The sequence below is a fragment of the Furipterus horrens genome, unplaced genomic scaffold, assembly GCF_987537825.1.
Source record: "Furipterus horrens unplaced genomic scaffold, mFurHor1.1.pri manual_scaffold_7, whole genome shotgun sequence".
Lineage (NCBI taxonomy): Eukaryota > Metazoa > Chordata > Mammalia > Chiroptera > Furipteridae > Furipterus > Furipterus horrens.
Window position 1 is genome coordinate 24,653,940 of NW_028327177.1, and position 25,575 is coordinate 24,679,514.

Below are 25,575 nucleotides of genomic sequence, written 5' to 3' on the forward strand. Positions count from 1 at the left end.
TAAGAAAGGCCAACTGTATATTTATTGGGAAAAGAATGTTGCATTTAAGTGAATCTGGCCAGTTCAAACCCATGTTGTTAAAAGATTAACTGCATTTTTATTTGTAGAGTTTGCAAATCAAAATGTAAAAAATAATTATCTATCAGTATTGGCCAGAATGCAAATATTATTTCACAACTGCCACTATGTGTTTCTTCTTCTCTGACACAATCGGCACAGATCCAGGCTTGCTATGTTTGAGACGATTCACTTCCCTAGAATAAGACAAAATACACAAAAATATAAGCAAGTTCACAAGAAATCATCTTAACTAAAGAAATCTTTCCCCCCAAAAAATTACAAAGTGTTTTCTTTCATTGGAAAACCAGTCACTGAAAAAGAAGTTTTCACAATGAGATCAGGTAAAAGTGGCTAGAAAAACAATTTTGTTAACCTAATTACTTGTTACAATCAGTGTCCTTTATAAGTTAAAAAATGTGCCACAGTTGTTAAAATATTTAAAAGGGACTCAACCCCAACATCTATCCAAAGACAGCAAAAATAATAATCATTTGTATAGTATAATTTAAAAAAGAAGAGTTTCATTTTAGAAGTTCTATAATACTTTTCATGAATTGAAGAACTGCATAGAGAAGACTATTCCACAGGGGAAATAGTGGTGGTACTTCAGAGTCAAAAATGTTAGACCCAAATGTTATAATGAAGCATATTAGAAAAATTCTTACTTAAGAAATGTGCACACTGAGTTCTTTGCATAAATACCTCTTAAGTCTAGCTACATTAGAAATCATTTTTTAGACCCTGGCTGCTGTGGCTCAGTGGACTGAGCATCGGCCTGCGAGCCAAGTGTCGCTGGTTCGATTCCCAGTCGGGGCACATATGACTAGGTTGCAAGTCAGGTCCCCAGTTGGGGGCGCGAGTGAGAGGCAACCACACAGTGGTATTTCTCTCCCTCTTTCTCCTTTCCTCTCTCTCTAAAAATAAACAAATAATAAATAAAAAATAAATTAAAAAAATAAAATAAAAAGAAATCATTTTTTAAAACATTATCTAATTACTATAGTTCTCTAGTATGAGCAGAAGCATTTTCATATTTTGATAAAAGTAATTTTCACTGTCCTTTAAACATGGTCTCAAAAATAGGTATCAGAAATTCTCACAATCTTATAGGACCGTTGTTCCCCCTTTTAATAGGAAAAAACACCAAATGTACAATAGCACATAAACTATTCCCTTGAAAGGCAGGTTTTTTGTTTGTTTTGGGTGATAAGGGGCAGGAGGGTGAGTTAGAAAAAGGTAGTGAAATAGTCAAATGCCCCCAAACATACTTCCGTCGACGAGCTTCTTTCATGACGCGCTGTTCCTGAATCTGGCTGTAGATGGGTTTGGGCAGATGTCGGTGACGAGCGATACGTTTTATATGAGGATGATGCTGAAATTTCTCCTTCAACTTCTGGTTATAATCTTTGGCTGCCTTTTCTCGTGATGTAAGCTGAAAAAATGCATTTTGATATTTTAGCGAATGGTGTGTTGTTTTGCTTCAGTATAAGAAAGCTCGGAGGACCCCAGAATTCCTCCCCAAACTACACTTTTATGACATGCAACCTGTCAGGGCCCCCATGGGAAAGTATTGAGACTTGTAGCCCCATGCAGGACAGGAGAAGAAAATGAAGCCTGTAAGACCCGACCGGAAAACTGGGAAAGCTGGGTGCATTTGTGCCTTGATGCTATAAGCCAGTGGGCCCTGGTGGGAAGAGAGCCATGAGAAAATGCTTTATGTCCTTTGAAGCTTGCGCTGTTCTTTTACCTCACTTGATCACTTCGTCATACCAGCAGCAGAGGTTTTAACTTTAACTCAAAATGAACTTACCTTCCCTATTTTATGGCCACCTGAAGTCTTTCTGTCCAACACACCCTGACCTGAAGGAAATCTCAACGTTCCTTCAATTGTTATCCCTGAACAATATCTGTTTCCTATAATCAGCACTATTTAACACTGATTGATGAGCTTTACATGCACGCTATATGCCCTTAAACTTACTGCACTCAATAAAAGACCTTGGAGGGAGGTGGTCGAGGCATCTGTCTCTCAGAAATTTGCCGGCCTTCTCTCCCTAGCACAGCTGCCTGGAAGTCTCATTTCATCCGCGACACCAGGGGATCTCTGAGGGTTGGGGCTCCCCAACAGCAACCAAAACTGCCGATGTAATCCTACCCTCTGCAAGGTTACAAGGGTACTCCCAGCCCCGCGAGCCTGCATTTGCTATCAGGCAGCATGCCTATGATGCAGCCAAATGCCAGCAATGAAAAGCCGCAGTGCCAAGGGGGGCAGGCCCATGTGGACCACTGAGCTGGACCTTCCCTAGGCATAAGTAACATAGAGAACCACCTAAATCAATAACTGAATTTTTTTTTAATTGTAGAAATAACTACTGAAACAGAAAAGAATAAGTGTTCAATTGGTAACAACTAGCCTTTGTTTAATAATGTGAAGGATGATAAGATTTAGAGGAACATTTAATGATGAAGTGAAACCAGGGCAGAGTATAATACTTAGAAACCATTAAACCTAAAATAGAATTGTCTTTAATTATCTTGGATTTTTCTACCAGGGCTAAACAGAAAAAAATTACCCTTAACCTTTCCTCCTTAAACTTAATAACATTCTGTATGTTTCTTAGATAAAACATGAGACGATTAGAAAAACATCAAGAACAAAACAAGAAGAGCCATAACCCCACAACCCAGAGGTGGCGGCCAGTGATGACATTTGTTACCTTTTCACTGAGTCTTTTTGAAGTCTGAAGCTTTTGTATTCTTTTTAAAGTTAAGTGTTTCACTGTGTCTTCAATATTAAAAGACCCTGCAGAGAACTGCAGCCTTTAATCTGCCAAAGAAATAGCTGTTCTAAGTTCTGAGCCTCTAGACCCTATAGCTTGTCACCCCACCTCAAGGGAAACACAAAGAATCAAGAAGGCTCAAATTACTATCAAATATCTGAATTAACAAAGGCTTCTGAAGGTGCCTTTCAAGTGAAAGAAAGTAAATCTCAATACAGCCATGTCTGTTTTGGTGCCAACATTTCTTTTTATTACAACTATGCCAATTTGATCAAATACCTAAAGCACTTCAAATAAATTCTCTCTACAATATAATGATATCTAATAAAATTAGAAACGAGCTTTACTTGACAGTGAAAGAAAATGGGGTCTCTTACCACACCCAATTTTTCAGAAGCATTAGCTTTCCACAGACGAATGTTCATTTCATCAGATCCACACATAATGTACTTGCTGTCAGATGTCCATTTTACACAGATGACATGTTGCATTCTCTTTGTGTGATACACTTCCCTGTGGAAGAGGAATTAAGTTAAAACCTTTAGAATTATGGTGCCTAGCAATTATCAGAATACCATTTTTGAGTCCTAAGAGAGTATAAGAGAAGTTGAAATTCATTTTAATATAGTCTTATGGAACCAAACTAAAAAGATTCTATGTTAAATGCTGGAGAATTAAAACTATTCCTCAGAGAAGTTACAATCCAGTAAGAAAAACATAAACAAACTAAGCAAACTAGATGCTGAGAAAAGTTCACAAAATCACTAAAGGCATATAGCACAAATAAAATATGTTGAAGATGAAGAATTCTGTAACAATAGATACAAATTTTTTTTTACTAAGTCTCCACATACTCTCCAAATCAGTTCTGGTTAACCATCATCCTTTCCTTTTTTAATTTTACAGGAAAACAAGATAAATGAAATTGATATTCAAAGAATATGTTGATCCTAATATCTGAGTTTTATTTTGGCCAAATTGGTTAAAAAGCTTAATTAACTGAAGTGAGAGTTGATGTAACATGTGTGAAACAAAAGGGAGGGCTACACAAGTGTCTGATGAGTTGATGTAAGAATCATTTAATAAATGGAAATGTAAAATATCAGACCTATTCAGAAAAGCTGTGAAACATGCTAAGTGAATTCACAGAAGATACTATATTAAGAAGTGTGAAGAAGAGCATTAAAAAGCAAGCAAAAGACAAAGTCAGAAAAAAAATAAAAATGATGAGCCTTCTGGAGAAATAAATTTTCCATATCTGGATTAAAAATTATTCAAAGTGCAGACCACTTGAGAGCAAGGAAATAAGCTCAGCAAATCGACAGTAAAGGAAAATCTATACATGGTGACCAAATCAGAGCTCACGTCTACAAAAGTATCTCTGAGGTTCACTCACAAAACCAGTCTTTTACACTGTTTCTAAGATGTTTGTTTTGAGCTCTTAAAGGAATTACTTCTAAAAGTGGGGAAATGGTTTGAAAGAACATCCGGTTAAAATGAATATAGATGAGACAGACTGCTTTTTCTTATCCCCCCAATACTCTGCTTCTACAAGACTCAGTTCTTATATCTCTACATATTTAAGAGACCTCCCTTTTTCCCATAGCCATGTAATGAATTTCAGTATTAGGAAATTCAATCAGGCTTTGGCAACCATTAAAAATAACCTGTTCATATATTAGACCAGTCAAATCCAATAATTAGTCACTTAACCAACTTAGAATCCTCCCTACTGGTAAACTATGCAGAGTTTTAAATTTCTAGATATGTATTTGCTTGCACATATGATAGAAACTAATTGTTTCATGTGAATGCAATTGATTTACTTGGCTGCTTAGTTATTAATATCAATTTAACTATAGTTTTTTTTAATCTACTCAAAATTTACTTTACAAATACACTTTAACAATTTTAAGGTCTTTCAAAGGAAAATATTTTTAAAATACAGATCACTTAAAGCACTGCCTATGTCATTTGATGTTTGTAATGATAGGAAACTAAAGGAGACCACACAGAAACAAACTAGAACCCTCTTTCAAGCAAATGAAGGCAAAGGGCAGAGGGAATACCATTTATAGCAAAACCCAACAGGAAGTAAGACAGATGATAAAACCCCCAAATGATATCAGCAGACAATCCCTTGAAAATGGGGTGTAAGAACACCTCACGTCACATAATTTTAGAATAATTTGATCTCTGTAGCCAGATCTGTATTTAGTTGTCCACACTGGCTTTGGAACAATTCAGAATGAATTTAGCTACTACGCCCTTGGGGTTATAGACGTCTGAACAGTCCCATTTCTTACTTTTTCCTCTTTGTTCCTTTACCATGTTTTCTTCTGTGTGTCTACTTATTCATTCTGTTGGAAAAATACTGTCCTACTACCTTTGGAGGTTCTGGTGTGAAGAAATGATGAAGGGCCACATTCTCTTGATTCTTAATATTTTCCAGAGGCGAGAAAAATATAAACTACCAGCCTCACCTTGGGCCTGACTGAATAATCCCAACAACCATTCATGACAGTTTGGATGATCTCAAGTCAGTTGCAACAGCCATATAGAAACCAACACTGGGAGTTCTACCATGAAGATGATAGAATGAAGATTTGGAAATGGAATGAATATCAGTCACCAAACATTCTAGTCAGTATGCTTTGGATTTAATCAGATGCACAGTGATAATGACAATTATTTGCTGGCAATTGATACACTGTGCTTTAGGAATCAATATGGCTTTCTCAAATTGGAGGGGAGAAGGATGCAACTATGTAAATAAAAACACCCAAGGAATTAGAGAAGTAGATTGGCTATGACCGAAAAAGGTATGGAGGAACTGCCCAGCTCTCAGGAGGAGAGTCTGTCTGAAAGGCCTTTCGGCCGTGAACACAGGGCTGGGGCTACGGTGAGGCAAACAAGGTGCCTAGCACATCAACTCTTACAGAGGCAGGCACTCGGGGTGGACACTTGCTTAGCCCTGAGGATGAGGAACTCCCTAATTCTGCACCCAAGGCACCTCACTCAGTGGCCCTGCTGGAACAGAAAGACACTGAATCAGGAAGAGGACACAATATGCCTTTGAAAACGAACAGCATTGTTTCAAAAGGTTCAGAAACTTTCAGCATTGTAGAAACCAGGCTAGCTTTGATTAAGAGTAATGATTAAAACTCTCATCACTGTACTAAAATGGTGAGATTTCTCCACCCTGTTGTAGTAAGAATAGCAAACTAAATGTTCTCCAGATTTTTTAAGTGAAGGAAGGGTCCCATCCATTTTTATGAAGCCACGGACACTGTTTTCCCAGCTCCACACTGTTGTCCTCTCGCACGGATCATCCCCTCCCACCTTCACTACAGAGGTTCTCTCTGTCCCTTCTTCCTGTTCTGGATTCTACCCATTTTTCTCCTTTCCTTTATTACTGTCTCCAATCATTCCGTTATCTTCCACCAAGTCCCTCGTTCGTCTCCCCACTAAACGATTATAATTTCATTAAGAAAGACCAGGCAATTCCATAAAGTATGTGTGTATATGTATGTATATGCATGTATCTATTGTGTGTACATATATATTTTTATTGTATTTTAGAGAGTAGTTAGATTTCCTTTTGAAATTTCAAGGTTATGAATATGATTATATTAAAATGGAGGTGGTCATATCTTCAAGTGTGAGTGACATGACCGTAATCCTGTAATTATCATTATTTTTATGGGTAAATTTCCTCCAGTTTACTTGGAATTGCTTTGAATATGTTTCCAGGAACACATATATGACCTTACTAAGAATTAAGAAGAATGTGTATAAAAGTGCTGTGTAAACTGAGAGGCTTTACACAGGGGTTAGGTTTTAGTCAGCCTGTAGAGTAAAAATCAAGTGCAGTCAAAAGTGCCCTTAAAAACGTTAAAATGTCAGTTTTCTGTGAACTACCTCAATACAAAAATATATAATACAATACAGATGTATAAATGTATACCACATTCAGTAATGTGTAATATATAACAGAGAGCCAAGTTGTACAAAACATGTCTTAAACACGAGAATTACATTCAATGTGCTGACAGAAGAGACACACAGAGAGTACAGGAGAGCAGAGAATCACATTGCCCACCTCTTGAGGCTTTCAGGGCATATGCCTACTAAATGGAATAGAGGGAGAATCATCCTGACAACCGATATTTTGCTCTTTTATATGTTTACCTCAGTGTATAAAAGCTGAATTTGAATAAATAAAAAATAACAAAATGTAAAGCATTAGTTTTTTGAAAGCTTAATATTTTGGTACAATGATGGATATATGTCATTTTATACATTTGTTCAAACCCAAGAGTGAACCCTAAGGTAAATTATAGGTTTGGGGTGACTAAGATGCATCAATGAAGGTTCATCCCTGGCACAATTTTGGTGAGTGATGTTGCTAATGGGGAAGGCTAGGCATGTGTTGGGTAGGGAGTGAATGGGAAATCTCTGTATCTTCTTCTTAATTTTGTTATGAACCTAAAACTGTTCTAAAAAACAAATGAAATCTGTATTTTAAAAAGTTTACTAAATAATTCTAAAATAAAAAGGCTTTGTCCTAAGGCAAACACTAAAATTTCATATCAACAAATTATGTAAACACAACATCCTACTTAATGAAAGAAAATGCGCAGCAGGCTGATGTTTCACCCATACATGACAGAGTGAAAGTTGGTACTCCAAGTCACATCACCAGGGTGTGAGCCCCATCATATATACACAACCAAACAACCTTTCAACAAAGATAAATGATGATCAAAGCCAGGAAAAAATAAATAAAAATAAATGGTTTATTGGCAGTAACATACCTGCTTCTACTTTTGTCCACAGGAAAGATACGAATAGATTTATCAAAACTGGCAGAAACGAACTCTTTCCCAGTGGGAGAGTAATCCACATCAAGCACCGCAGATACGTGATCCATGTGCACCATGACAGGCGTGTCCAGGGCACGCATATCAAAAGTATATAAGCTGTGAAAGGATGTTTAGTTATTTGATACATATTTCTATAAAGCAGCACATGCACTACTACAAGACACTAGTGAAAGTAACACTGACAGCAAAATAATGCACATCCAAATAAACAGCTCAATTCTTCACACAGCAGGTAAGAAACAGGGAAAAATATCAATTGTTACTATTCCTTAGGATTACACTTACACACTTTCATCCTGATAAATACAAATCCTCTTGTAGAAAATGGGAATTTCAAACAAGTACAGAATACAAAACTTACCTTTAATTCTATCACCCAGAAAAAGTCGCATAGTGATTTCTAATCTTTTCACAATACAAATTAAATGTATACTTTTAATAAAACTGAGATAATATTATATAAAGCTCTGTATTTTGGTATTTCATGTAGCATATTATGAACATTTAACCATTAAATAATCTTTGCAACTATTTTACTGGTTGCATTTTTAAATGAGTTGAAGTAATTTATAATTTAAGTTCATTTATAAATCTTAAATGAAATGCCAATATTTGAATTTTTGACACTTAATCTTTGATTGAATGAGGTGATCTCAGTTAAGTCTGGACAGACTCCTGCAAGTAGAATTTTTAAGTCCAAAGGCACGAGCATTTTTGAGGCTTTTGAGTTGACAAGTGATTTCTAACAAAATTGTACTAATTTATATACCTATCAATGACATACAGGATGAGCACAACTTTTCAAAGAGTGTACTAAAATTAGAAAACTATACTTTGTGCACAATTGATAAAAACAATTAACTGCATGATTGTCGAGGTTTAAAAATTCTTAATGAACAGCTAAAAGAATAACGAGTGCTTCAAATGAGCCAGTATGTTCCATGGACAATCTAAGATTAGGGTGGGCTGGGTGTGGGGGAGAAATGGGGGGGACAACTGTAATGGAAAAACAATAAATAAATCAAAAATATTTTTAAAAATGAGCAAAAGTTTAAGGAGAAATAGGATATCTACATAATTTCAAAGTCATCTCCCCCAAATATATATTAATTACAAAAGAGAAAAATAGTAACTTCATAGCAGAGAAACCTGGCAGATTCCACCTTAAGTAAGTGATCAAAGTTAACATCACCAGTAATAAGACATAAAGACAGCATGTAATACTTCTTCAATGCACCAAGAAGGGCTTATCAGTTTTGTGGTATTCTTATCAAAAATGCATCATAATGAGAAATGCCAGTTAAGCCCCAATTCAGGGCAGTCTACAAAATAACTAACAAGTAAGTCCTTTTCAAAAGTACTCAGGTCATGAAAGACAAGGGTAGATTAAGGAACAAAGACTGAGCAGTTTAAAGAGACATGACAATCAAATGTAACATTTGATCCTGCACTGGATCCTAGAAGAGAAAAAGAACATTAGACTGGTGATGGAATAAGGTCTGTAGTTTAGTTAATAGTATTGTACCAATGCTAAAAGTCTTGTGAGTATCAGCTACCTGAAGAGCTATAAGTTTTGTAGGCAGATGTTTTTAGTTTCTATTGAAACATGTATGGTTCAGTCATTATATGGTTTCTATCAAAGATAGCAAACTTTTTCTGTAAAGGGGCAGATAAACATTTACAGCCTTGTGGGCCATACAGTCTCTGTTGCAACTACGCAACTCAGGCATGAAAGCACAAAAGCAGCCATATTCAGTACATAAATGATTGTGGCTATATTACAATAAACCTTCACAAAAAATAGGCAGCAGACAGGATTTGGTACACAGATCATAGTTTACAATTCCTTTTGTGTATCATTTTGAAAACTGAGAATACATTTATAATGACACTGTTCTCCAACTTGGGGAAGTGTGTGTGTGTGTGTGTGTGTGTGTGTGTGTGTGTGCGCACACACACAAAACAAATAAATTTTCTAACATATATGAAGAAACACTACATAGGAAACATTTCATTAGTAAAACATACAACTGAGCCATTTCTTTTTTTTTTTCTACTGAGCCATTTCTGATAGAAATAAATAAGTTTTAAGGGGGAAACTCACTTGTAATCTTCATTTGCAGCAGTAAAAATGAAAGCTTCCATAGGGTTCCAACAAATTGTGTTTGTTCTCATATCTAAGATGACCTGAGGAAAGAAGCACACACTAATCTATTACTATGTATTCAATTCCCTCAAAAATTAATAAACTTACCACTTCATTTCCTCTCTTTTTTTCACTGATTTAAGCAAATATTTAGTAAGTTCCTATTATGTGCTCAGTACTTCGTGCAACAGGAAAAGAAATCAATATTTGCTTTCTGAACACACATAGTGATAAATAGTGAAAAATATAAAAATGTCTAATAAATAGCCCCTGGACCTCAAACAACTTAATAGTTTAATTAGAAAAATAAGACATATATGAAAGTTAAAATATAAACAATGAAGTAGTAAATAAGTATTAAATCAGAGGCAAAATTAATGGTGAGCTTAAGAGTTAAAATAGAGAAGTTTCAAAAGACAAGCGTGACTGGAGCTAACAGGAGAAGAACCAGTATATTACAGTTTCTCAACAGGAACATTTTGGGTAGGACAATTTTTTCTGCTGTGTGTGACTGTCCATTGTAGGATGTTTAGCCTCTCAGGCATCTGTCTATTAAATGCCAGTAGCAGTCTCTAAAATGCCCCTCCCACGTTTCCAAAAATGTACCTGGTGAGAGAGTAATCTGATTGAGAACTACTGCAGTAAGGAGAGAAAAGATGAAAGAAACACTGAGAGTCTAGTAGACAGAACAAAGAATAATAAAATATAACACTGATGCATCCATCAAGGTGACTGTGACAACCCCTCTTTGTAAGCTGCCTTACTGACCAAAACAAAGAAATACATGGAGTACACACTGGGCCCAGGTTCTGGAGGGCCTTGAAAGCCAGGCTACCGCTCTTTTCTTCAACCAGAAAGTACCAGAACACCATTTCAAAACTGAGAATGCAGGGGCGGGGAGCGTGGGGCAGAAACTACTACTTATTAAACTAGTACTTCATATTGGCATTCTGCTAACTGCTTAAAGTATCATGTTTCATCCTCACCAATGTGTTGCAAGGTTGTTATTAATATCACCATTTTACAGGAGAAACACAGGTGAAGTTACCCACTTAAAGTTTAAAACCAAAGTTCATGTAGGACCTTCCCATTCTATGACATGAATGAGTAAAATGATAAAAGTGGTACTTTGGAAAGGGTGCCATACTTATCAAACTCAAACTTCAACAAATATAATATTTCTAAATGTATTAGATATTATAAAGTGATTTAGGAACAAAAATATTAAAAGCATTTCTTTTACATGTGGACTATAACAATGAACTTGTGGTCCATCAATGATGTCTAGCCCTTCCTGCATGCTCACAACTCTTCTATCAGCACGCCTCTCTTTACCAACAGTATTTCTGTCCCTTTATAGAGTTAGCCTAGGGTTGTATTAGCTTTGATATCTAACTCCTGGAGAGACTGCTTAGCATTGTTGGGAAATCTGTCACTTTGAACAGTTGAACAGGATAGTGTTTGTCTAAACAAAATGATAAACTAGTATCTGTCAGCATGTAACTAAACAAATAGAGCTGGTTATGTAAATCAGTTATAAAACTTTCTGGAATACTATATGTTTCATATGATAATCATGGGGCCTGAAATGAAGGGATGCAATACTTTTAATTAAAGAGCTTTCCATTTACTAAGTACTAACCAGATCCCTAAAATTTACTGGCATTATGGAAGCCACCAAGAAGACTACAATATAGTACCTAGTGGAAATGAGGGTCTCTAAAAAATAATAGGGAGCTGAGAGAATGCCACTGGGATCACTCTGGGTTCTAATAACATCTCTATGAAAAGAACTTTTTTTAGTTCTGAAGAAAGAGTGCTCCATATTTTGTCACTCAGTTTACCAAAGAATGCATGAACAGCTGTGTAAAGCAGTAGGTAAATTGAAACTCACCTTTTTCAGAGGGGTAGCTTGCCTCATATCATATAGTACGATATTCCTGTCAGAAGCACAACTTCCCAAGAGAAATGTCTAAAAATAAGTGTAACAATCACTAGTTAAAAGCCAGACTTGGCAGCAAATCATGTCCACTCGGTGTACCCTTAATGTTTATGTTTAAGATGCAAAGTTATAACATTAAAGTCCATTTTAAGAGAATGTAATAAATCACTCAATCTCAGCAACCTAAATATTGTCACTGTTAAATCCCCATGTGTGTTTTAGATGCCAATGATGACTGTTCAGATAATTCTGTATTCTATAACAGAACGTATTTTACTCATCCATTCTTCAACTTAGATCTGTTTTCTGTTTTTCAGTATTATAAATAACACTTCAGTCAACACTTTCATACACTTAGCTCTTCTCTTTCTACAGATAAAATTTCAGTAGTGACATTACTGAATCAAAAAACATTTAAAAATTTATGGCTTTTGATATTTAGGGCTAACTGGTTTCCAGAGAGCTGTACCAGTATACACTGCAATCTGGGAATCTGTCAATTTTACTGCAACTGGGCAGCATTAGGCGGTGTCATTTAAAAGTTAGTATCTACATAGCAATATTTTCTAATTATATAAACTATTACTTTGAGTAAACATATCCTCAGGTAATACTAAGTCTCTGTATAAATTAGGTCTGTCCTTTAATTGTTTCACGATGTTTCAAATATTTATTTCTAAGTCAGTTATAAATGTGCAAGGTACTTACATAACCCTTGGCGTTTGTGGAAAATAAGCCCTCTAGCCACCAGTGAAGCCTTGACCCCTGCCCTTTATAGTACCATTGCTCCTCACTCAGACTCCCTGACACTAATAACTTTTGACTTCTCATATTAGTTACTTTCTATTGCAAGTTTAAGAGGAACAAGACTTATTTACTAAATATCTGTATGGCCAGTTCCTGCTACATGTATGTACAGAGTTCAAATAAAACACCATTATGACCTCCAAACCACTCCTTTAAAATCACTTCCTCTCTGAGACTTTCTCCTAGTTAGTGACTCCTCTCAAGCTCTCTTGGTGTTTCATTATGTCACCTCATGATCTGACCAGTTTCCACTTATAAAGACTTTGATGTGAGCAAAGCAAAAACTCTACCTGAACTGAAAACTGACTTCCACACTGTAAAATGTAGCAATGCTTAGTATCAAATTTCGGCTTTATTAGAATTCTACGCTTCAATATTTTCACAGAAAATTTATTATTAATACCTAGAAGAGACAAATATACTCTATTTGTCCAAAGCAATGTGCCCTTTCTATTAAGTTTAATACAGGATAAGAGACATGCACACCATTTGCTTTTACCACTAAGTCAGTGCACAAGGTTAAAAACAAAACCATATACACAGCTGAACAAATAGTTATTACATATGCAAATTTGAAAAACATGGTTGTCAGGTCATCACTAATTATTATAATTCTAGAACTGCCCATCAGTTCTTCTGACACAGGTGTTCACAAAAAGAGATACAAAAGATCTTCCCTCATAGAAGGAGAAATCAGTATCTGTCTGTTCCTTTTTTTTTTTGGTTTTTTAATTTACTAATAAGAAAGAGAAAGAGAGAGACAGACGGACAGACAGACAGAGAGAAACATCAATTTGTTGATCCACTTATTCATGCATTCAGCGGTTCCTCCTTGTATGTGTCTTGACCGAGGCTCAAACTTGCAACCTTGGCATATGGGGACACTGCTCTAACCAACTGAGTACCCAGCCAAGGCCTGTTTTGTTGTTGTTTTTAAAAATATAAATAACATTACCCGTTAAACTTGAATAGCACCTCCTAAAAATATTCACATACATTATCACATTTTACACTCACAACAAACCTATAAAGTATGCTGAAAAATAGAAGTTAATCTCATTTTAAAAATAAAGACACAAATACAGAGAAAAAGTCTGGATGGTATAAGGTCAAAGGCACACACACTGGCAGTGGGTTATGTGCTAGGGGTATCCTCTGACTGACTTCCTAGCAGCACAAGGCCAAGCTCATAAGGCAGCACCTCATGTTCTAATACATCATACAGTTTTTATACCTTGCTACTTTCGCTTGGCCTTTCTACCCTCCCTTTGTCAGCATAGGTCTCTGAGAGTGTAAAACTTGCATATCAATCAGGATTTTCTCTTATACTATCTAACATGATAATTTCCTGACAACTTCTAAAATCAGCTTACACATGCAGAGATTTCCTTTTTTTCTATAGGAAAAAGCATCTCTACTGAGTCTTCTGGGAAATGAGTCCACCTATAGTTATACATTCAGAAAAAGCTAATGAAAAGATCCAGAGTCCAAGGGCTAGCTTAGCCTGCAGGGCAGCCTCCTTTCCTAAATTCAAACCTAACTAAATAATTAGTAGTAGCCAATCTCCAACTCTTCCCTTGGACCTGGAAAGAGTTAGGAATCACAATTCATACTTCTTAGAAAAGAAAAATATAACTACTTATCATGCGGTACAGTAATCAGGCATATTATTAGGAAGCACTGGTACCCTTGACACTTACAAATAATTACAGAAAACAATGCACAATTGCCATTCGTGTGACCTCCAAGAGAGTTAATAAAAATCAACGTTTTCCTAAAGGTATAATGATGCACTGTACTCTATGGTACATGAGGGTTGAAGGTATAAGCAAAACTAAGTGTCACAGTATGGTATCTGCCTGAATTCTACCACCATGAGCACAAGCACACACCCTTCTCTAACAGTGCTTTACACTGGTAGCTGGGACTGAACTGTGGACAAACATGTTGAAATCTCATTAAAAGTGTCAGAACTCAGATGTAATCTGGAAAATTGACCAAAGACCAGAAACACAATGGAAACTCAGAAAAATTACAGCACATGTTAAAAAGTTTTCTACACATAGCTAAAATTATTAAATAATAAGGAAACAATAAGCAAAAACTAATTCAAAAAGAAACATTACCTCAATTGGGTTAAATTTAACACTACTTATACTGTCAAGTCCCCAGGTCATTGAACATATAGGGCTGGTTCGTTGTTCATCCCAAATGTCTACTTGCTGTCCACATGTGGCAAAAATAGCTTCTTTCCAGTGATGATCAATTCCTGTATACACTGTCTTTAAAAGCAAAGAGGTTGTTACAGATGGGTCTTCATTACTACTTCAAGTCTATTTTAATAGTAGTATTTTAAATATATTTATCTACTTTTTTTTTTTTCTTTTTGAGAAAAATCCCTGTTCACAAAGAAACTTCAAAGCCCTTAAAGGAGAAAACAGTACCATAAGGAGTGATGTGTCTTATCACACACTTAGGGAACAAAGAAAAAATATTAACACGGGATGCATTCAGTTAAGCGTGAAAACATATCACTGAAGCAATTTTTAAATCATCACCGGGTTCCTGAAGGACCTAATGAAATACAAAGGTAATTTCTAAAAAACTTCACTCCACATTTGCCATGTAAAATACTGACTCCCAGGACAGAAACATAGATAAAACAACTGGATTAAAATTTAGAGAGAAAAATAAAACTGGTGAGGGTGGATGCTGATATTGTTAAAAGCAATAAAATGTTATACATTTTATATTATCCACTTAAAATATGTGATTTATCTATTCAGATCCAAATTAAAGTCTGCCTTTGTACTATATGGTAAAAATTGTTTGCAAAGCAAGTTAGAGGAAAATATTTAGCCAATAATTGAAGATTTAAGAATTCTTGCAGCATCTGCAGGTTTCTAATTATTTTCTATTCATGAAGGCAAGTCCTACAAACTTTTTCACAATTAGCATTAATTGCATATACCAGAGGAAGAGGTAAAACTAAATATTTCAAACATCTTTTGGAACTTCTAGAGAAAAAGCATTTTACAAGTATGAAGCCGATTTTGATTCAGACACTGCTGACAATTTTTTTACCACCTGCAAGTTAGTTCCATCTCATTCTCACACCCTGCCTCCCTGTCCCTTTAAGAACACTGACAACTTCTTGAAACCTAAAAAGCAGAACCTAAATCTGTACTAACTATAATAGTGAAATGACAAAGTGAGTTTAAAAATGCATATATTTGAAGGTTAAATCTAATTTTAGAATTTTGCTTACTATCAAATGAAAGCATTATAAAACATTGGGTAACCAAACATTCTGAATTATACTTAAGCTAGAACTTGTCCATATCATGATATGTAGAATAATGTTCTAAAAAATATAAATAAGACTTATACAAAAAGCATCACCATATTATTACACTTCTTCATTTCCTAAAGGAGTCTTTCAAGCTAGACATTCTGAGCTTTGTGTAAGATCTATGACGGTATAAATCAGACAAAAGCTGACACACTATTTTTTCTCATCTTTTTACCTTACAGATGTCCCTCCCAGGGCCTTGCTAGAGAAAATGTCTCTTTGCATCCTCTAGCTAAAAACAAAAATTGAACCTTACTACAAGGACTGAAGAACTGTTCAAATTCTTTAGCTACAAAGGACAAAAATTGCATTAAATATTGCTTAAAATAGGTCAATTATTACAGTCTAAAATCTTTGAGTTCTTATTTACACCTTTTTTGGAAAAGAATTATGAAATAATTTGAAAAGAGAAGAATTTTAATAGACAAAGTATGGGTCGACTTATTTTTCTACCTTTCCTAATATTGTATGCAGCGGTTCTTCCTCTTCTCCAAAGCCTGGTCCGTCCATTTTCCACTGCTTCACAGTTTTGTCATCACCAACCTAAAAATATTTATTATGGTGATGATAATAAACAATCATTATGAATTATTAACTTGCCAACATATACATCAAAGTATAAACATCTCCACTTTTAAAAATAACATATATTTATTCTGTATCATAATGATTCATGCATTTATCTCACTCTGTTATAGCAAAGCTTTGTCACAAATACACATAGTACATAAAATTAAAAATAAAATAGTATCAGTAGAGCAAAAGAAAATGAGAGTGGGAAATTTAGGTAATAAAGGTTTACTTTCGCAACACTGTATATTAAATATTTTTTGAAACAATAAGAACTGAAATTATGCCCATAAGTAGTTTATGTGTGCACCTCATCTCTACCCAAGCACACATTACTTAAAAATATCTAAAGGCAGAAATGAATAGTGAATGTAAAACATTTTCAGCCTTTATTCATTTTTAAGCACTTAAAAAACAGCAAATCCTCTGGCTGGAATATTAAGCTAGTCAATATATCCAGAATAATAATCAACCAGAAGAAGTGTAGCCACAGTCTGCTCCAACTCCCTCCCCACTTCCTTCTGTAACACACACACCTATACAGGGTTATGAAACTTGTCCGCCGCCCCTCTAGTGAAAAGCTACTAAATGCTTTGCAATGTAGCCTATTTTAGTTTTTGACAGCAAGTAAGTTTTTCCTTACTTTTCACATTAACATCTATTCCTAATGCTCCTATATGAAACAACAAATAAGTCCCTTTCCTCTTTCACAGAGCAATCTTCCAAATATTTAAAGGTTGCTCTCAGGTTTCCCAGAAGTCATCTCCTTCCTTCATTATTCCCTTGCTATATGGGTTTTGTACCCAGTGTGCTACTCAACTTTTCTTTAAAAAACCACTCCTGAATAAAGAATAAGGAGGATTTACAAGTTGGTTAGTGTGTATGGAGACAAAAAAGGCTGTGTATATAGGGCAAAACATTTGAAAAGATATACATCAAACTTCTAACAGTGTTGTAACTGGAAGAGTACCTTAAACTTCCAATTTTTTGCAGGTCTACATTCCTAAAATATTCTTCTCAGTCTTCATTCTCATCATCCTCTGTAGCAGTTCACAAAACCAACTATCCCTTCCTTCTGGGACATTAAGCTTATTCGCAGGTTCTAGTTCTCCGGCTATTCCCAGAGTTTCCCCATTCTTAAAGGTGGGCTTCCTTCAAGGCTATTTCCCTGACATCTGATTTCTGTATTTCCCACCTTACTTTTCTCGCCAGTGATGCCATACCATGGCTTCAATAGTTATTTCGCTGGCTGCTGTGGCTCAGTGGATTGAGCGTCAGCCTGTGAACCAAGCGTCACTGGTTCGATTCCCAGTCAGGGCACATGACTAGGTTGCACGCCAGGTCCCCAGTTGGGGGCATGTGAGAGGCAACCGCGCATTGATGTTTCTCTACTTCTCTTTTTCCTTTCCCCTCTCTCTAAAAACAGACAAATAAAATAAAATAAAAATAAAATAAAGTCACCTTGTTAAAAAAAATTGTTATTTCTGTACTGATGCTTCCAAGTTTAACTCTGACTTCCCCCCTCCACCCCAGATCTGTATCTGCAAGGGTCCCATAGACATCTTTGCTTCAATAGCCCAAGGCAGTCCAACTCCTCACACCACATCCTTCCCATTCTCACTGTCTTCTAGTTTCTGACACTCCTGGCTTCCCCATTTCTGTAACAGAAAGCAACATCTTCTTAGGTATCCCACAATTATCAAGCCTGTCAAACTGCCAAAATGTTTCTAAACCTAAAAACTCATTTCCACTGTTTTTACTACCCAGTGTTGACTCATTATTGAACAAAATTATTAGAACAGCCTCCAAGCTGATCACTCACTGCTGTCAAAGTAATCATTTCAAAGCACAGCTTAGATTTTGTCATTCCCGTTAAAAAATTTCAATGAACTCAGACATTTGTACACCAATGTTGATGGCAGCATTATTCACAAAAGCCAAAAGGTGAAACCACCAAATGCCCACTGATGGATGAATGGATAAACAAAATGTGTTGTATACATACAATGGAATATGATTCAGCCTTAAAAAGGAAAGAAATTCGGACACATTCTAAAACATGGATGAACCCTAAGGACGTTATGCTAAGTTAAGTCAGAAGGACAAATATTATATGATTCCTTTAATATGAGCTACCTAGAATAATCAAATACACAGACAGAAAGTGGGACAGTGTTTATCAAGGGCTGAAGTCTGGGGGGATGGGAGTTTTTTATTGGAATACAGAGTTAGTTTGGGAAAATGAAAATATTCTGGAAATGGCTAGTGGTGATGGTTGCACTATATAATGTACTGAATGCCACTGCAATGTACACTTAAAAATGGTTAGAATGGCAAACTTTATGTTAGGTATATCTTACCTCCCCCCACTCCACACACACAACAGTTTACTTCAATGATTTACAACGGACATGGTACAATTTACTCATTCCTAGCACTGAAAATCCTCCAGAATGAACTACATTGTCTTTCTAGCCTCCCATGTATTAATCCCACTTCTCAGGATCCTATAGGATGTTAGTTTCACTATTATATTAAGTAAATATTTATTTAAAAATCAAATACAAAGAATTGGGAAGGCTGGATTACATAAAGAAAACTGGTACTTTTTAAGGTTTTAGTAAGTTATTTTGCATTGTGTAACTCCAAAAGAGCCCTGGAAGGAATAAATAAACTCAGAAAAGATTCAATTAGATCAATCTTATACATTTTGAAAGGAGTTAATAACTTAATTGAGTTATACTTACAGTAAAAAAAGAACTCCCACAAAAACGAGTACATATTCCTCGTACAAAACCTTCATGTGCTTGTATTGTACGGATACAGTTTCGTTTGGTCAAGTTCCAAATTCTAACCTATGGTAGAATATACCAGAAAACTTCAGTAAACTGTAAATATAAAATATTCAGGCCCAGGAATACTACATTCCAAGTAAAATGAATTCAGCACTGAAAAAGCTATGATTCATTCTACTAGACAGCTAAACACAAAATCTTCTGGATTAAAATAATGCAATCATTAAGGATAAGTATACCAACAAGGAGAACATTCAGTCTGTTAAATACTCTATTAATTCTAGTTTAAAGTGTTTCAAAGCTCTTTCTTTGCCAGAGTGGGAAATAAGTGTTGAATCATTACTAACATCCTGTTATTAATAAAACTCACACTTAAATCTTTATTATAAACATGTTTTATTATTTACTATCAAAGTAAGCCTTAAGCTATTACATTTTCAATTTCTTGGGTTTAGAAAAGAAACAACAGAAGTTACTAATTCAGTCTTCAGAATTAAAAGAAAACAGAACATATAAAAATGAAATCAAACCAATTAAAACCCACAGTAAGCCAAAACTAAAAAAAGAACATTTGTAATATATTTTTAGTTTAAAGTATCAACATTTAGAATGACACTTGCCTCTCCATCACATGCCCCAGAAAGGACAGTAGCCAGGCTCTTTGGATGCTTTGCCAAGCAATTGACTCCATCTCGGTGACCATCCAGAGAAGCAAGGAATGGTTTTGCAAATACACGTTCCAGTTTGGTAGCATTTAGAGCTCTTACATATTCTCGCGGGACCTCAAAAGGATGTAAGGTTGGATCATAGTTTCTTGGAACTGAAATAAGAATGACTCCTCTTAATAAAAACAATTCACATTTAATATTTCCTGTGGTCTTCTTTAGCTAATCATTCAATCTGTTATTCAATAAACCATTGTCAGGGACATTGTTCTATACCTACATTGTGAAGAATACAAAAGTAGAAGATCTTTTGTCCAGAAACCTTTCCAAAACTGCCAAAAAATCATGGAATGCATATATTATGCAAATAATTATAGATGTTATACATACATACAACTCTTCCTTTAAAATTTATTTTACTTATTTATTTTTAGAGAGAGGGAAAGGAAGAGAGAGAGAAACATTAATGTGAAAGAAACATCAATCGGTTGCCCCTCACACGCCCCCATCCGGGTACCTAGCACACAACCCAAGCATGTGCTCTGAATGGGAATTGAACCTGCAACCCTATGATTTATGGGAGGATGCCTACCCCACTGAGCCACACCAGTCAGGGCAGCTTTTCCTTCTATGTGTCCTATTATACCTTTCCACTGGTTATAAGCGTTCATAGGCAGGGCCTCTACTACCTTCTTCACTTGTACTCCTATGCCTAGCACAGTACCTGGCACAAAACAAGTGCATGGTAAATGTTTGCCTAGCTAAATTCTAAACAACTAGTGGGGCAAGGAATATTATTAACCTCCAGCGCTAATCACTGTAGTGACAGGTAAACACTGTTGTGATTATGATTATACCTACTAGTTATTGAGCACTTTCCATGTTTGTTTACTTATTTTAGAAAGAGATTACCATGTGCCAGGCCCTGTTGCAAATACCTTATATATTTTTTAAATAACTTTTTAAAGATTTTATTTATTTATTTTTAGAGAGAAGGGAAGGGAGAGTGAAAGAGGAGGAGAGAAACATCGATCAAGTTGCCTTTCACAGGCCCCCAACCAGGGGCCTGGCCCGAAACGCCAGCCACATGTGCCCTGACTGGGAATTGAACTGGTTTGCAGGCTGGTGCTCAATCCACTGAGCCACACCAGCCAGGGGGAAAATACTGTATTAACTCATTTAGTCTCCACAGCACCTTATGGGTTAGGTTCTACCACTATTTCCCATTGTATAGATGGGGAAACTAAGGGACAGAGCAATAACTTGCCTATGAAGTGATGGAGTCAGGATTCAAACCTGGACAGTCTGACTCCAGAATAAATGTCTTTAACTATTACGCTATGCTGCTTCATATGCTGTCACAGTTAATATCCTCAATGTCTAAAAGTAAGCCTATCTTCTCACCCACGACTCCACCCTGCTGTCTCTTCTTTCTGACGCCCTGTTAATGGTCCTGTGGACAAAAAGAGGTTCTCCAGAAAGCAGCCTCACAGGGTGATCTGATCACAAATTCCTAAAAGGCCAGTTCATGTGGGTAATTACAGCCTAGGCATAAAATTTCTTTAGTAAAAGGTTTATCTTCGCCTTAAGCAAGCTCTTTCCATTGTTTCTGTGCATCCAGATTCACACACCTTTGAAATCAGCTTTCTACCCTCAAGAGAGTACAAAATCTTTTTCAAATGTATAAAAGGAAGTGCAAAAATGTTTATTCTGAGCATTTGAAATCTTGCTTCCCAGCAACTGTCAGTTTGGTTCAAATAAATTCTTACAAAAATTCTCTACAAGTTCATAAGTTTCTTATATCAATAGTAATATATCCAACATTCAATCAAATTTACAGATCAATCATCCTTATGTATTCCACATTCCCCAATGCCAAAACTTAAAAAGTCCCAACTTATACTCTCTCAGAAATCCTTATTCACTCTTCCCTTTCTTTTTCTACCTCCATAAACTTAGTTTTGTCCCATATTACTTTATACTTGAAGTATTGTAATATCATCCCTATTTGGTGGCAATTTACACAATCACCAGATTAATCATTCTAAAACACAGCTTTCTGCATGTCACTCCCATGCTCAAAAACTTTCAAAGGCTCCCTACCAAGCTCCCTACCAGAGTCTTTAAACTCTTCTGATGGTGTGCCCATTAATAAAATTTTTGAGCAGATCTCTGTTGCTCAAATACACACACACACACATACACACACACAGAATTTATTTAGTGAGAGCATGTGATTAAAGATGCTGTTTCTTAAAATCTCAATCTAACACTATTCCAAAGTTTTAATTACAATGTTTGTTTTTAATTGCTACTGCAGTTGCAAAAGATACAAGCAGAACTTGCTTATCCATGGTCCTGTGTTACTAGGAATACAGACATACTATAACCAATTCCTCATTTTGCAGTTTTCTGGTAACAGATGTGACTTTGACATGTCACTGTGAGCATGTCATAGTGGGAATGGTTGAGTTAATACGGTACTGTGCAAAGTGAGGACTACCTGCACTTTCCGAAGACAAGCAGATCCAAAGAGAAGACACCCATAGTCGGATATGTTTATTTAGTACATTTAATTTTAGTCAATACACCAGTTTTATAAAGGTATTTTTTCTAAAATACATCTAGAAAATTTCCATTTACTCTGATATCTCTAGCTGTTCCTACAACTATTTGGCATTTTAATAAATTTTTAAAAGATTTTATTTATTTATTTTTAGAGAGAGGAGAAGGGAGGGAGAAAGAGAGGATGAGAAACATGATGTGTGGTTGCCTCACACGCCCCCAACTGGGGACCTGGCCTGCAACCCAGGCATGTGCCCTGACTGGGAATCAAACCAGCAACTTTTTGGTTCACAGGTCAGTGCTCAACCCACAGAGCCATACCGGCCAGGGCCATTTTAATAATTTTAATAGTTAAAAAAAACTCAACAAGGTAGATTATTTTGTTTACTAATATTTATGTGTAGTCAAAAATTAATTTTTTATAGAAGACATCATTTTCAGGACAAAATTTTTTAATGAAAACAGTTCTAAATGTACATTTTAAAAATGATCTTCCATAGCAAAATATATTTTTTGAAAAGTAATCTCTCCCTTACTCATCACTAAAATGGACATTGAAGTAGCAGATTATTTCTGTTTTTTAATAATAAAAAATAAAAACTCCTACCTAGTATTCACAGACACAGAAAAGTCAGTAAATTTTATAATACTTAAATTATTATTATGTTCCACAACTCTTCTAAGAACTTTGCCATATGTTACCAAGGAACCTCTGCAGAAAAAAAATTGTCATGCCTCCATCACTTTACAAACTAAAGATTCTGTTATTTAAAATAATATAATCCCCCAATTAATGTAAACTAATAATATGCTGTAATATTCTAAAGGAGGAAGCAAGCACACCTTTGTTAACCCTCTATAGTCTTTTCTTGGGATACCTGAATTACCACATACAGCATATGACTACTTAACATATTCCTGAAATGAGAATGTCAGTATCAATGCAAGTATTATCTAAATAAAGATTTTTTAATATAAGAAATATAAATTGGAATATTATTTGTTTCTTTCTACTCTGCAATGAAGAGCCCAGTACATCCGTTTTTGGTACCTCTGACCAATGGAATTAACTTCAGGCTCTTTTCTGGTCTTTAGCCATGTGGTCCCAACCTACTTCTCCAGCATCATGTACATGAAATTCAGCTCCAGTCAAACCAGTTTATTCACCGTCACCTAAAACTGTCCTGACCTTTCCCTCTCTTGAGTACTTGTAGAAGTCATTTCTTCCCACCAAGAATGTACTCCAACTTTCATCCTGACCTATCTAAACCCTACATATGCTTTAAAAATATTCAGCTTAAATCTCATGTCTTCTATAAATTGTTTCAAATCACTACAACCATACCCATCTCTAAATTCATACATTCAGTCAACAATAAGCAGTCAGTAAGTATATATGGAGTATCTGCTATATGTCACAAGCTCCAAGGATATCACAGCTGACAAACACATGGCATATATTTATGTAAGTTCTTCTCGTACATCTGTAATGTTAACCAATGTATCAGAATACATTGGTTAATGGAATGTTAATACAGATTCTCTGATGTCCACCCCAGGTCAATGAATCAAAGTACTCAAATAAGTATTTGAACACTGAACAAAATGTACAAGGAAATAACAGCTAAATAAGAATAAAATAATAAAGAAAGATAGCAAACGTCTTCCTTATTTTATGTTTAACAGAGCTCCAATAATTCTATTTTTCCACTTTGCTATTAACACTTCCATCATAAAGTATAAATAAATAGGAAGTCGTTATAAAAAAATAAGACCCTTAACACCACGTTCATATAACAAATCACCTTATAACATTGAGATTCTATGACCAGCCAGTCATACACTCATTCCTGCATTAACAAAATGCCTAAAATGCACTCAGATTGGCAAGGGTAAATATAAGCTACTCGTGAGAAAAGTAATGACTAGCAAAACTAGAGAGGAAGATGGGACCAGGTTCAAGAAATAGAAATGATGTCAAATCCAAGTGACACAACCTAATGTATATTAGAAACATTATTGTCCTGTTGCTTAATCTGCAAACATCTTGTAAGTAGTTATTTACTTAGCAATCTCGCGTATATGTTGATAACCTCTACTACTCAATCAAAATAACGAACTATTGTTCCAGCCTCATCTTCTATCATTCATCCCTTCCTTACTCAAACTCCGATGACATGACCCCCAAGTTCATTTCTGCTTTATGGCCTTTAAACTTGTTATTTTCTTCACTTAAAGTAATCTGTTCACATATGGCTGGTCCCTTGTCAGACATCATGAGCAATGATATGATTAATTCATAAGCAGTCAGCATGTTAATGAGGGCACAGACCAATACGGATAAATAAAACTCATTAATTTCATTTTAATCATTTCTAATTCCAAGACTGTTGATAAAACTGATGGCTTTAGGTTTCACCTTTGTCTCTTCCTACATCCAGACGTACGTAATTTTAAGTAGTCCAATGGCCAGAAGTTAGAGCATCAGAAAGGTTTAAAGAAGCCAGTTTAATTGTTAAATTCTTCAACCCACGAGTCTGGCTTTTTCAAGTCGCACTTTTCCACAGGAACCTGAGAACACTGAGAGAGGGGCAGGGGGAGCGGAAGCAGTCTCCACATGGCTAACTTTCCCACTAACCACTAAAGTTCTTTTAAAAAGGACTTCAACGAAAGTTACCTGCTACCCAGTCCCGCCATGGCCTGGACTGTAAGGTTTGCCTCGGAGACAGGGAGCAGTGAAAGAACGAGACGGAAGCACCAGTCTCCCCGCCAGCTTTTCTCCGTGGAAGCCCAGGCCAGACCCAAGGCTGGCGGGCTCTGGACTAACTGGTCTCACCTCTCTGTAAATCCAACTTCGTTTCGCGGACGTAGTTGTCCGGGTTCCGGCTCAGCATCTTCACCTTCATCTTGGCTGCGAGCTCACGCCAACTCCACTAGTGTTTCCTCCAGGTTCCGGTTACCACGCCCTCCCATGGCACATGCTGCTTCCGCTTCTTCTAGACTACTT

The 25,575-nt window shown here is 35.9% G+C and overlaps 1 protein-coding gene across 1 annotated transcript; it reads right to left on the bottom strand.

Moving 5' to 3' along the window:
- Positions 1 to 25,566, bottom strand: DCAF13 (DDB1 and CUL4 associated factor 13). Its single transcript, XM_090283472.1, has 11 exons — positions 25,405 to 25,566; positions 19,959 to 20,158; positions 19,291 to 19,398; positions 16,427 to 16,516; positions 14,748 to 14,903; positions 11,767 to 11,844; positions 9,831 to 9,913; positions 7,658 to 7,822; positions 3,218 to 3,353; positions 1,329 to 1,492; positions 1 to 254 (listed from the first exon to the last, which is right to left on the bottom strand). Exons 1-11 carry the CDS (start codon positions 25,472 to 25,474, stop codon positions 167 to 169), a joined length of 1,338 nt encoding a protein of 445 aa, XP_090139598.1. The 5' UTR covers positions 25,475 to 25,566; the 3' UTR covers positions 1 to 166.
- Positions 25,567 to 25,575: the final 9 nt, after the last annotated feature.

Excerpts from the sequence above, each read along its gene's own strand:
- DCAF13 (XM_090283472.1), bottom strand. The coding sequence starts at position 25,474 with ATGAAGGTGAAGATGCTGAGCCGGAACCCGGACAACTACGTCCGCGAA. Across the intron at positions 19,399-19,958 it reads CTGGGGCATGTGATGGAGAG|GTTAGAATTTGGAACTTGAC; the intron begins GCAAGTGTCATT and ends ATTCTACCATAG. Across the intron at positions 11,845-14,747 it reads TTAAATTTAACCCAATTGAG|ACATTTCTCTTGGGAAGTTG; the intron begins GTAATGTTTCTT and ends ACTTATTTTTAG.